Source organism: Dromiciops gliroides, chromosome 6, assembly GCF_019393635.1.
Source record: "Dromiciops gliroides isolate mDroGli1 chromosome 6, mDroGli1.pri, whole genome shotgun sequence".
Lineage (NCBI taxonomy): Eukaryota > Metazoa > Chordata > Mammalia > Microbiotheria > Microbiotheriidae > Dromiciops > Dromiciops gliroides.
In genome coordinates this window covers 54,700,426-54,713,933 of record NC_057866.1, presented here as the reverse complement: position 1 = coordinate 54,713,933, position 13,508 = coordinate 54,700,426, and the positions used below count along the sequence as shown (strand labels likewise).

General features: G+C 44.4%; 1 protein-coding gene across 2 annotated transcripts in view; it reads right to left on the bottom strand.

The window, feature by feature from the left end:
* IRAG1 (inositol 1,4,5-triphosphate receptor associated 1) overlaps window positions 1-13,508 on the bottom strand; it is a 126,469-nt gene that overhangs the window by 100,086 nt on the left and 12,875 nt on the right. For both annotated transcript variants that reach the window (XM_043971382.1, XM_043971380.1), the window contains exon 2: window positions 1,593-1,697. Coding sequence is in view for 1 of the 2 variants with exons in the window: in XM_043971380.1 (XP_043827315.1) it covers window positions 1,593-1,697 (105 nt within the window). In the remaining variant the exon portion in view is untranslated. The remainder of the gene's footprint in view (window positions 1-1,592; window positions 1,698-13,508) is intronic.

Below are 13,508 nucleotides of genomic sequence, written 5' to 3'. Positions count from 1 at the left end.
AGGGATTGCACTGGGTAACCTCTATGGATCCTTCTAACTCTGTCATCCTTTGATTCTATAATTTACATAAGAATTATCTGTAGCCCTTTGTGAGGAGAAACAGATCAAGGGGCTAATGGAAGTCACCCCTTGAATTTGATGAATGGGGATAGTGACTGCCATGGAATGTAGATACTGGTTTACACTGTGTCAGGATGATTTTACATAATGGAAATGCTGGTTCTCATGGTTTCAGGGCAGGATCTACATCATAAAATGCTGGTTCGCACTTTGTCAAGTTAGGGACTACATAATGGAGGTGCTAGTTCCCACTGTGTCATGGCAGGACCTACATAATATAGATGCTGGTTCACACTGTGTCAGGGTGGGATCTGCATAATGTATATGCTGGCTCACACTGTGTCAGGATGACTCTACATAATGAAAATGCTGGTTCACACTGTGCCAGGGCAGGTCTCCATGCTTAGTGAAAAAGACTTTTAAAATTTTTTTTATTTTTTATTATTTTTTTTTTGGAAAAATGCTTTTTGCTCTAGAGTTGCCAGTATCTAATAGCTTTGGGCATGATCACTTTTTTGTGGCAGAGTCAAGTAAAACCACCCTAATTCCTTACTTCAGAAACCATGATTAGCCAAAATAAGCCATTGTTCTTTGCAGCCATAATGTGTTCTCTCCTATGAATGGGATCTTATTTAACACTGTGATACTACTGTAGTTTTTCAGTCCCATATCTCCCTTAATACTAAGCATAGGACACTGTGGACAGTAGGTGTTTAACAGATGTCTGTTGATTTGAAGCATTTGTTAACTTAGATGTTTTCCAGGAGCAGAGTCCAAGAAAATGGAATTCAGTGGAAAGGATGTTTGATTTTGTGTCAGAAGACCTGGGTTCAAATCCTAGCTCTGACAGTTACCACCTGTGCTACCTTGGACAATTCACTTAACCTCTCTGAGTCTTAGTTTCATCATCTGTAAATTGGTGGGGTTAAGCTAGGTGACCTCTAAAATCCTTTCCAAGAACAGCTAGGTGGCAGAGTGGATAAAGCACTAGCTATAGAATCAAGAGGACCTGAGTTCAGAACCAGCCTCAGACTAGATGTGTGATCCTGGGGAAGTCACTTCACCCTGCTTACCTCAGTTTCCTCATCTGTAAAATGAGCTAGAGAAGGAAATGGAAAATCACAGTATCTCTGCCAAGAAACCCCCAAATGGGATGGATCATGGAGAGTCAGACACAACTGAAACAACAACATCAACAACAACAAAGTCCCTTCCAGTTCCAAATTTATGGTCCTATAAATATTTAGAAAATCAAATGTATTCTCATAATTTTTGACAGAGTATTTTGAGAAAAACATTCCCTCCTTTACCTAATCACCCAGAAGTCATACCCCTCTCACTTTAGATCAAAATTAGAGAAAGCTTTAGTTCATTGCTCCTACCATGCCCATGTGGAGCAGATTCATTGAACCCATGAATGTTGTGCCTTTGAGGACCATTGGCCCCCCAGGCCAAATAACTAAGGAAGATGGGGGGGTGCTCCATGAATCAGACCCAATATGCCCACCAAAGAAGAAAGAGAAACACGTTACCTAGCAGTGGACCGCAGAACCCAATGTCCCAGGTGTTGCTGAACGTGAAGAAGGGAAAATGAAATGCTGATCCTGGGGTACCTTGAGTGTGGACCTGTCCTTCTCCTGCTTGGAATAAGAAGGGATCAGGTTAATTTACACTCTCACTAATGAAATCTGAAAGGAGTACTTAGCAGGATTTGTAATCTGATCAAACACAGAGATCCCAGGTCAAAGCCATAACTCCCAGACAGTCACAACAATTCCAAACATTGGCAAAAACCCAGAGCTCTAGGACAGCTAGGTGGCACAGTGGATAAAGCAATGGCCCTGGATTCAGGAGGACCTGAGTTCAAATCCAGCATCAGATACTTGACACTTACTAGCTGTGTGACTCTGGTCAAGTCACTTGACCCCCATTGCCCTGAAAAAAGAAAAAAGAAAAAAAAAAAACCCAGAGCTCTTCACCTAGTCACTCCTCGGGATGAATGATGGTAAACAGGGATGAGAGAATCGACCCCATGTGCTTCCTCATCCTTTACTACCATTTTACTCCAATTCTTCCTGCCCTCAGGGAGCTTTTAAGACAGCCCTGGATCCCAAGGAGCTCACACTCTAATATAGGAGGGTTCAGCTGCAGGGCAGATGGAAAGGCCCCTTAGTCTTTAAAGTCTGCCAGTAAAAAGCAGCAGGACCGATCATAAGGTCGCATGCCTTTGTTTAGCCACAGCAGGACAAATGGTCCCCCAACCAATGGCTGTTGGAAAGGAGGGAGTAACCCCGAGAGTTAGAGCTGGTACACATTTGTCATCCAAAGTCCAGTTAAGCTTTGTGCCCACCAAGTGTTGGCCTCTGGAGGACAAACACTATTCATTCACAGCAACTCATTCAAGTTATCCCGGTCTCAGGGACTGTGGTCTTGTTGGGAGTGAGGGGAGGAGGTTCTGGTGAAGAAGCGGGAACATGGTGGAAGAAAAAAAAAACATCCAGTCACGTGTAAATTCAAAACAAGCCTCAAGGCCAAGTATCAATTTGGGGATTATCCATGCTTAGTGCCATTAGCCAAACATTCCTAATGTGTTCTTTTATGGAAAAAAGGTGATGCTGACCGCCCTGGGTCACAGGCTGGAGGTGGGGAGTACACTCATCCTCAGTTTTGGGGCTCAGATAGGAAGCAGTCTCTTCAGCTGAGATCTCAATGTCCACTCTCTTCTGTCTCCTTGTCTCCCAGGGGATAGAGCCTCCTGTGTGCCCTCTGCCCTCAAATTCTGCTCCAGCAAGCTGGACTTCACGCAAACATCCACAGAAAGAACGAGCTACACACGGTGACGGAGATGACTGCCCCGAAGAGGGGACGGCTAGCGTCTCATAAATGAGAGGCTGGTGTCTGCAAGTTGTACAAAGGGCAGATTTGGGTTCAGCAGAAAGAAAAAAGCTTCTCAACAGTTAAAGTGGCCCCAGATGAGAATAGGCCGACTTGGTAGGTCATAGGCTCACAAGCATCCGAGGTTGAAAGCCGAGACGGATCTCAGAAGCCGTCTTTTCCAACTTGCTTATTTCACAGAGAAGGAAACAGGGACCTAGAGAATCAAAATGACTTAATCGAGGTCATGCAACTAGCGAGCACCAAAGGGAGGATTCAAACCCAAGGCTTCTAACTGCAGATTTTCCCATCATTCGAGGCTTTTAAACAGACAGTGGATGAGCACTTGTCCAGAATGTGGTAGAGGGAATTCCTGCTTGTTAGCAGGCTAGATCAGATGACCTCTGAGGCCCCTTTGGGCTTCTGCCTTACATTTCATCGGCTGTCCTTTGTTCCCATCAGATGGGCTGATGACGCCACATACCACTCCCCCTGGCCACACGCCAGAGAGTCTAGACACCTTCCTTAAAGACCTTGAAGTCCTCGGGGACTCTAGGAGGCCCCTAAAAGGAGATGTTCTCTCCGTGCTGTCATCCCGGTAACAACATTTGTAGACCTATCATAGAGAGGCACCTCTGGATGGTGCAGCACTGATAGAGGACATTTCTGGGCATTGCACATACTTGATTATCCCCTGGAGCAGAGTCAACCCGGGATAGACCACAGATGTTGACACTCGTCATTGTGAGGTGACAAACCGACATGCATCTACTGCACAGGGGAGATTAAGTACTTTGAGGAAAGTTGAGCCCATCTGGAAGTTATCAAGCTGCTTGTGAACTGGCATGAGGGGAGTCAGAAATAACTGCCTGAGAGGTGGGAAACCTGCTCTGTATTAGGAGCAGCTAAACTACCAAAATAAACCTACTGCAGATTACTTTGGTAAAGAAAAATCTTTTTTGGTTGTTGTTTAAAAGGTAGAGGGGCATAAAATATTCCACTCATCCAATTTTTAACTTACAGGCAGGGGAGGTGTCCTGGAACAATAAAAATGATACTAGAGAGGTGGGGGCCCACAGGAGCAGAATACTGTATATGCTGACAATTGCAGTTGTTTTGTTGGTTGGTTTTACTCAATTATTTTTCTTTATTACAAGGGAGGACCTAATGGGTTGAGGTATATTGGGAAACAACTGAGGTGTAAAAAAATACACATACACACACACACACACAAAGTATCAATAAAGTTTTAAATAAAAAACAAAGAACATTGAACTAGGAATCAGGAGCCCTAGTTCGAGCAAGAATTAAGTGATCTTGGATAAATGACTTAATCTTTCCAGGCCTCCATTTTTTAATTTAATTTAATTTTTTTTGGTGAGGCAGTTGAGGTTAAGTGACTTGCCCAGGGTCACACAGCTGGTAAGTGTCAAGTGTCTGAGGCCAGATTTGAACTCTGGTCCTCCTGAATCCAGGGCTGGTGCTTTATCCACTGCGCCACCTAGCTGCCCCCAGGCCTCTATTTTTTATTTGTAAAAAAATAAAGGGAGAGTAGAGTAGAAAGACTATTGTCCTGGACAATCATTCCAAAACCTCCAAATGATGCCGTAAGAAAGACCATTTTCCTGGAAGACATTAGTTCTAGTCTCCAGCTCTGCCACTAACTTTCCATATGACCTTGGATAAGTCACTTTCTGTCTCTGGGTCTGTTTCCTCCTCTACAAAATAAGGAGATTGCTCCTGAGCATGTATAATTCTATGACTCTGTGATCTCTAAGGACCCTTCTAGCTCTGATGTTCTATGACTGCATGAAGCTCAACTAAAATAATATAATTCAGTGAAGGAAAAGAAATTAACATGGAGCGGGGGTGTTAGGAGAGAGTAGAAATGATGTGTGGAAAATGCAAAGGCAGAGCAAGAGACAGAAAGAGAGATAGGTATGAACACAGTGAGAAACAAAGGGCACCCACGTATACAGGAGAGCATGAACACAGAGACACACACAGATACACCCAAGATAGATGGACAGAGATGCCCACAGAGACTCAAAGGGAAGGGAAAGCCCAGATCCATACACAGACTCTCCTGGAGGAACAGCCTTATCTTGTGGGCATAGTCTATGGCAGCTAAAGTGATATTGCCCTTTCACAACCATGGGTATAAATAAGGGTCATACTTCTGGCACTTGTTGCATGAAATTAAGTGATGGGCTGGATCTGGGTTGTGGATAAGAAGGTCCCCAGACTTGCTCTGTTACCCTTAACAAACAACAGATTTATAAGCAAAAAGACATGGGAAATGCTACATATTTCACATCAAAAGGAAGACTTCTCCATTGCTGAAAGTGTTCAAGCAGAGACTGGCTGGCTATTTGTTGGAGACATTGGAAAAAGGAGATGCCCTTTGGGTCAAACTTTGATTAAATATCCTTTGAGGCCTCCTTTAGTTCTAAGATCCTAGATTTATAAATAATGAGCTATTTGGGCAGCTAGGTGGAGCAGTGGATAGAGCACGGGCCCTGGATTCAGGAGGACCTGAGTTCAAATTTGACCTCAGACACTTGATACTTACCAGCTGTGTGACCCTGGGCAAGTCACTTAACCCCAATTGCCTAACCAAAAAATAATAATAATAATGAGCTATTTAATACATGGATTGGTATAATTCCACATATACAGGGGCTTCAAGGGAAGAAGTTATTAAGCTACCTGATGCCCTATACCATCCTTTTACTGAAATCTGGTATACTGTAGTATCATGCATAGACCATCCTTCCCCCATATTATTTCCTCTGTGCTTTTAAATAAAATATGTCCTAGAGTTCTAAGCAGTCAAGCACAGAGCAACTCCTGATCAAGTTCTAGTCCCATGCTGTAACTCTAAAAAGGAAAGAGCCAATCAAGTACCCTCACCACTCCCTTCATTCAATCCTCCACCTCCTGTACTCAGAGTTTAGGCTATGTTCTCTTCCTCTTGTACATATTCCCTTCTGATCATCAAAAAAACTCCAGTCTCCTTCATGAAACCTTCCTGAATTATCTGCAAGTGAGACGATGAGGTCTTCCCTTGTCTCCTTCATTGCCTTCCTATCACATTTTGATAACCTATAGCTGTCCAAAAATAGAATGGACAGGCTCAAGAGACAGAGGAAATGTGGCATAGTAGTTAGAGTGGGACTTGGAGAGAGGAAGATCTAGGTTCAGTTATCCTCTCTGAAATGGTGTGTAAAATGGGTTTAATAACACTTTGGGTAGAAGGTTGACTTTAGAGTTAAGAAGACCTGAGTTCAGACATTCACAGGCCAGGTGACATAACCTTTGCATCAGTTTCCTCAACTGTAAAATGGGGATAATAATAACACCTAGCTCACAGGTTCTTGTGAGAATTAAATGAAGTAATATTCCTAAAGAACTTAGTACAGTGCCTGGCACATAGAATAAATGCTCATTCCCTTCCCTTCTCCTTTGTTGTGAGGTTCAAATGAGATAAAGCATACAAAGAAAGCACTTTGGGGTTTTTTTTTTGGGGGGGGTGAGGCAATTGGGGTTAAGTGACTTCCCCAGGGTCACACAGCTAGTAAGTGTCAAGTTTCTGAGGCCAGATTTGAACTCAGGTCCTCCTGAATCCAGGGTCAGTGCTCTATTCACTGTACCACCTAGCTGCCCCAAAAGAAAGCACCTTGTAACCCTTTAAGCCCTGCATGGATATCAAATATTTTTATTTTCTCCAGTTGAATGGAAATTTCTTGAGAATAGGGACTGTTTCTTTTTTGTCTTTGTCCCTTTAGTGCCTTGCACATTGCATATAGTAAGTGTTTAATAAATGCTTGTTGAACTGAACAGAGAGTGAGTTCTCTATCATGGGAGGTTGTTGCTGCTTGTCCTTCGTTCTTGAAGAGGACCATGATATCAGAAGGTGACGTCATGACTTGTGGTGAATTGGATGTAAGTGAGGGAGGGCTGTGCAAGTCGTCAGCCTCACTCTCTACTCCAGAGCCATTTGGGTCCAGTGGCAAGATATAGGTCAGGACGACCAGAGATGGCCCCTGGATGCAGTGGGAGACCTTGGCCTTTTTGAAGCTAAGGTCTTAACCAGGTCTCAGTTTGCCTGAGGCAAAGACTATCCAATCATTAAGGTTAGGTAAGAAATGAAAAAAGAAAAAAAAGAAAGAAAGAAAAGAAATGAGTAAAAGAATGGCTTCCTTTACCTAAGTATTCAAATAGAGACCGGAGGGCTGCTTGTTTGGGTATATTGGAAAAAGAAGAACACTTTGGGTAAATGCCTTCTGAGGTCCCCTTTAGCTCTAGGTTTATAAATAATGAGCTATGTGATATGTGCATCAATACGATTCCACAACTACATATGTCCTCTGTCGAGACTTATCAGCCTTGACCTTGTCTGTTTCCTGTTGAGAGCGTCTAAAGCTCAATAGATCCAGCTTTTCTTGTTCAGCAATTAACAAGGAATCTTGCCCAGGTGGAGTCTCGCTACATACTTTTTTTTTTTCCTTTTTTTTGCGGGGCAATGGGGGTTAAGTGACTTGCCCGGGGTCACACAGCTAGTAAGTGTCAAGTGACTGAGGCCGGATTTGAACTCAGGTATTCCTGAATCCAGGGCCGGTGCTTTATCCACTGCGCCACCTAGCCGCCCCCTCGCTACATACTTTTTGACAATAGCGATATTTCAATTCTGTTAAAAATTTGATTATGGATTTTGTATGGAGAGAATTGTGTGCTCTGTCCTATTTAGACCACATCTGGAGTTCAGTTCTAAGAACCACATTTAAAAAGAAACATTGTGCACGTGCGGAAGGGACAAACCGCAGCAGAGAAGGGATTCAATAAGGGTACCAGGATCAGCTGAAAAAAACGTAGCGATGATGCTTGGCGAAGAGTAGACTAACGGGATACCTGGGAACTAGTTTCGAGTATCTGAAGAGATTTACTCTGGAAGAGATATCAGGCCTTTTTGCTTATTCCCAGAGAAAACCAGAAGCAAAGGGAGGGAAGGTGACAGGGAGGCAGATCTCAGCTCGATACAGGAGCACTTTTGATAACATTCTATTTTTTCCCCCCGGCAATGAGAGTTAAGTGCCTTACCCAGGTTCACACAGCTAGTAAGTGTCAAATGTCTGAGGCCGGATTTGAACTCAGGTCCTCCTGAATCCAGGGCCGGTGCTCTATCCACCGTGCCACCTAGCTGCCCCGATACCGGAGCACTTTTGAACAATTAGAGCTGCCCACCACAGAATCGGCCACCTCCACAGGAAGTGAGCTCCCTGTCATTTGCGGGGTTCCAGATGATTGCTCATCGCGGATGCTGTCTAGGGACTCGTGTACCAGGCTAGATGATCTCTATGGGTCGTTCGACTCTCGTGAAACACCATTCCAGCAACGTGAAAGTCCCATGCTGACTTACACGGCTGTGTCGGTTTTTCATTTCAGGTGGAATGATGGCTCTGAACAGAAGCCATGTTCGGAAATAGCTCCCATGCCAACTTGAAGTTTCCACTGACTCCTCACGGTCTGCATGAGTGGGGAGATTAATGAGACTCAGGATTCAAAAAATAGTACTCAGAGAAGCTAAAAATGTCTGCGCCCAGGGCCTTAAATAGTCCCCGGGGGACAAAGGCATTTTTTTTAAATGTTCCCCATTCACCCGGAGCCCCTCATGTCAAATGCCAAGTTAAATCTGTCTCCCGGGAAACTTTCTTTGTTCGGTTCACCCTAAATGCATCAGATGCACTGTTTCCAAAACAGGAAATGCTGGTGATTTATGCATTTTTTAACTTGTTGTCACCCCATTGCCTTGCGTGCGTGTCTGTAACTTGAGGTGAACAGGGAAAGCAAAGGGGAAGGAGTAAGTCAGGGCTCTTGTTTCCTTTTGCTTGTAAATGAAGCTTCGCCATTCTTCTAAAAGGCAGAACAAGCAGGCAAAACGAAACAAGAACACACAAAAACAGAAGCCATACTAGAAGCCTCGAGTTCTGCGGACCAGCCTAGACCAGCTTCCTAGTCACAGTCAGCATCAGGCCAGAGATTACAGTTACTGTTATCGTTGTACCAGCGACAGCTCCCATTTACACAGGGTTTGAAACTTTACCGAATAATCTCCTTAAAATAACCCTGTAAATTAGGTAGCGCAAGTATTTTTACCCCCCACTTTGCTGATGAGGATAACTTGTTCAAGGTCATACAGCTAGAAACTGTCAGAGAAGGTCTTGAAGTCATGTCTTCTTTAATTTCAGCACTCTGCCTTTTATACCATTATTCCTTCTTGGGAAGCACCATCTTTTCTTTTCAAATTAAATGTTATTCTTTTTAAGGAACAAAAATCAAATTTCTCTCCCTCCCACCCAACCCCACTGAAGGGGGGGGGGGAGGAAGAACAACAAAACCAAAATTCTTGTAACAAGTAAATATAGGCCAAAAAAAAAAAAGTCCTGTATTAGCAATCTCAAAAAAAAAAGCCTCATTGATCATTACATTGATCAGAGTTCTAAAGTCTTTCAAGTTGCTTGTTTTTATAGTGTTTTTGTTACTGTATAAATTGCTCTCCTGGTTCTGCTCATTTTACTCTGCATCTTCATGCAAATCTTCCTAGGTTTCTCAGAAACCTTCCCGTGTATCCTCCCTAATAGCAAGATAATATTATTTGCTTCTCATGTATGTTGTCCTTCAATTCAGGGTGTGTTTACGTTTCTAAGCTACAGTTCTCAATTTTGTTTCTCTGGTGAGGCTTGCCATCATGGACTCCAGTTTTTTTTTTTTATTCTGCCCATTATTTTTGCTTTGTGGGACATAAATTCTGCTCTCATTTTTCTTTTGAACTACTGAGGAACAGGGTGTTGTGGTTCTCTGAGTGCCTCAAATTCCACAGGATCCTCCATCTCACTATGTTGTATAATATTTATCATAGATGCCTGATCTTTGTTATTAGATCTGGAATCCGCAATACCTTCTGTGGTGACTGTTTTTCCTGTTGATTTATCTGCTTACATTTTCTTCTTCCTGAAAACTGATTGCTTCATTCTTTTTCCTTCTTATTTTCCCCTCTCATTCACATTCTAATTCCCTCTCCTCTGACTTTGGGGCTGGATCTCAAAGCATCTCAGTCTTTTCCCACACTAGGCAGTTCACCAGCTTAGGTCTCTGCCTCAAGTAGGTGGTCAGAACTGACCCTAGCTGGATGCTATGCTCTTTCTCTGCCTCCCCGCCCCCCACAACCCCAGAGTGTCCTGTCCTGGTTCCCTGTCCCACTCCCTCTATTCCTTAATTCTTTGGACAAGCACTTGCTGTTTAGAACTCTGCAGCATCAGTGCTGTGGGGTTGTGTGTCCCAGTAGGCTTTTGCTCCAGAGAGGCTGTAGCCTCACTATCTGTCACAGTCAGGACCAATTTCTGAAGCCTGGAGCTAGAGTCTTTATGGCATTTCAAAGAGGGAGAAGAGACCAGGGTGTTGTAAATATTTGTCCTGTCCTGAGGTTTGCTAATATAGCCTCATTGCTAGTAGTGTGGGAGATGGAGTAGGGGTGCTGAGTGAACTCAGGGTCAGTGAGCATCAGTTTGTGAATTTGGAGGACTTTTTTAAACCTTCTTTTGAATTCTGGTGGTTCTAGGCCATGGAGACAACTGAAGTTGCTTTATCTTTGCCTCATATTTTCTGTTTTGGAGAAGTTTGATAGATTGTAAAGATCAGAGGAAATCTTTAGTTCTCTGTCTTGTTGCTCTTGGGACCCAGGACAGTGGCATGGTAGTATTCTATTATGTTCACAGACCATCATTTCTTCAGCCATTCTCCAACTGATACCACTCTTTTTTTGTTCTTGGAGACCACAAAAAGAGTTCCTATAAATATTCTTATACATATGGGTCCCTTTCTGCTTTCTTTGATTTCTTTGGAAGCCCCACCTTCTCCAAATGTTTTATCAGTAGCTCTAAAGACGAGAGAGTTTTCACTTCTCTTTCTCTTTCCCCAAGCATAAAAAAAAAAAAATCCACCCTGTTGTGATTATTCTGCTATTAGCTCCAACCCCAGGGGAACTCACTTCCTCCTGAAGTTGTTCATTCCATTCTTGGGTAGCTCTAATGGTTAGAAAGTTCTTTATATTAAGTTAAACTTTGCCTTCCTGTTACTGGGGGTGGGAGAGAAAGAACACAACGAATGGAGACAGTACAGAGCACTGACTCTGCCGTGAGGGGAGCTGGGTTCAAACCTCTCTGACATTTACCAGCCGTGTCACCTTGGGTAAATTACTCAACCATCTTAGGTCTCTAGATGGACTCAGATCACTTCCAGCCGTGGATCTCACATCCCATAAGTCAGAGGTACTCTTCTGTGAATCCCCCCCAAATGGGTTTTTAACTTTTCATTAATGCATTATTCTAAGAATTCGAGGGCAAGGGTACATAAGCCCCTAAGAGTCATATTTCTGTTCAATGGAAAGGCAAGCTTTCCTACAATTAGGTCTGTCTCGAAGTAGAAAGAAATGGATGGTCTCAATGAGTAGAGAGTTCCCCATCACTGGAGGTCTCCAAGCACAAGCCTGAAGTTGATGACTTGGTGAGGCTGTAATAGAGAGCACTCATGCAATACAGGAATACCAGGTCACCTCTGAGATCCCTCGCAGTCCCGAGATTCTATGACTCCATGACCCGTCCCACACTCATTTCAAGCCTGCACAATCTGTTTTTTTTGGTTTTTGTTTTGGTTGTTGTTGTTTTTTGGCGGGGCAATTGAGGTTAAGTGACTTGCCCAGGGTCACACAGCTAGTAAATGTCTAAGGCTAGATTTGAACACGGGTCTTCCTGATTTCAGGACCAGAGCTATATCTACTGTGCCACCCAGTTGAAAGGATAAAAGTGGCATAAGGGTAGAGATTGAGGTTCCTCGTTTTGGCAGCTTTGTTTGGGAAGGAGGGAGACTGCCTAAACAGAAGGCACTAGATGGGTCTCAGGATGGCCTCCTTTGTTCCCAGAGGCTGAACCCAAGAAAGATCTACGCTGCCAACCCCTGCTGTTACCCAGCTAAGTGGGGTGTCTCAATACTTGTTTGCAGCTTGGTTCGTTCCTTCATCTGGTCCTCAGATATTTATCGTACTAAGGCTGCAAAGGGAGCTCCAGGTTCTAGACCATTTTACTCTTCATCCTAAAGGCAAGTAGATGTGCTGCCTACCACACAATCACACACTCTCATACACACTCATACATACACTCACACACACTCACACTCACACTCACACACTCTATTCCTCTAGACTTTGAAATTGTTCTCCTCAAGAAAACCAGCCCCATCCTTGGTTCTTTCTGTTTCTCTGTCTCTCTGTCTCTCTGTCTCCGTCTCTATCTGTCTGTCTGTCTCCCTCCCTCTCCCTCTCCTTCTCCCTTCCTTCCCCCCTCTCTTTCTCTCTCTCACTCTCTCCTCTCTCCCTCCTCCTTCTCTCTCTCACCTTCTCTCCTCTCTGTCTCTCTGTCTCTTTCTCTCTCTCCCCCACTCCCTCCCTCCCCCCTTTCTCTCTGTCTCTCTCTCTCTCTCTTCTGACGCCCCCCGCCCCCGTTCTCCCTCTGCCTACTTTTGTCTCTGTGTTCATCACCCAGCCCTTTTTTCTGTGGATGTGCCTCTCTCAGGCCTATTTTTACCAGCTGTTTGGGGAGTTGATTCTCCATCCAGCATCTTTCTCATTGTTTAAAGTGTCCCATGCTTGCTGACCGGCTTGTGCTGGGACAGAAGCATGGCCAGACTTTGCCAGCTGGCCGCTGGGATTTTTCCTGTTCTGTCCTGTTCTTTTGCAAGTCCCGCCCGAGACGAGCCAAGGACAGACTTTCCTCCTTTCCTGGATTGTTTCATACCATCTGCAACCCCACCATTGGATTCTTCTCCACCTCCCACTTGCCTAAAGATTTTTACCTCCCTCCAAGCTTCACCTTATCTCGGAAATCACCCATTCTTGCAGAGCCTCCAAACTTGCAAAGGGCTCAAGTCTTGGGGTTAGGAGACCTGGGTTCTAGTGACAGATCAACTTCTAAGCTCATGAATTCAGGCCAGAGGGGGAAGCGTTACTTGGCAGGGAGAACAGTGCGTCTCCCCAGCCCTCAGCCATTCCATCTGTCAAAGAGAAGGCTTGTGTTAAACTTCGAAGTCTTTTCAGATCTGATGTGATGTGATCCTAACTCTGTCTGAACTTCTTTTACATTTCAACCCTCCTTCTCATTCTCCATTTTTCACTTTCTCATCAGAACAGTTCTTTTTGGGAGCTGTATGAAACCTTGGTGATAATTTAGTCCAATACTCTCATTCTGCAGTGAAGAGAAGAGAAGGGACTTAACCCACAGAGCAAGCTAGCAGGGGGAAATGAGAGTTCCGTCCCAGGGCACTGAAACTGGGGAGGGGTGCTTCCTCTGCAGGGTTGTCCTCCAGCCCTCTGGCTTGCATCAAACCCTCTGGCAAGCTTCACTCTTGGGCTGTGTGATCATCGCTGGGCCACCAATCCCAGACTCTGGCTACCTTCCCTGGGCCTGCCTTCTCCCCAACCCCCTTGGTGTGGGACCCCCTCCAGAGGATGGGCTGACCACCCC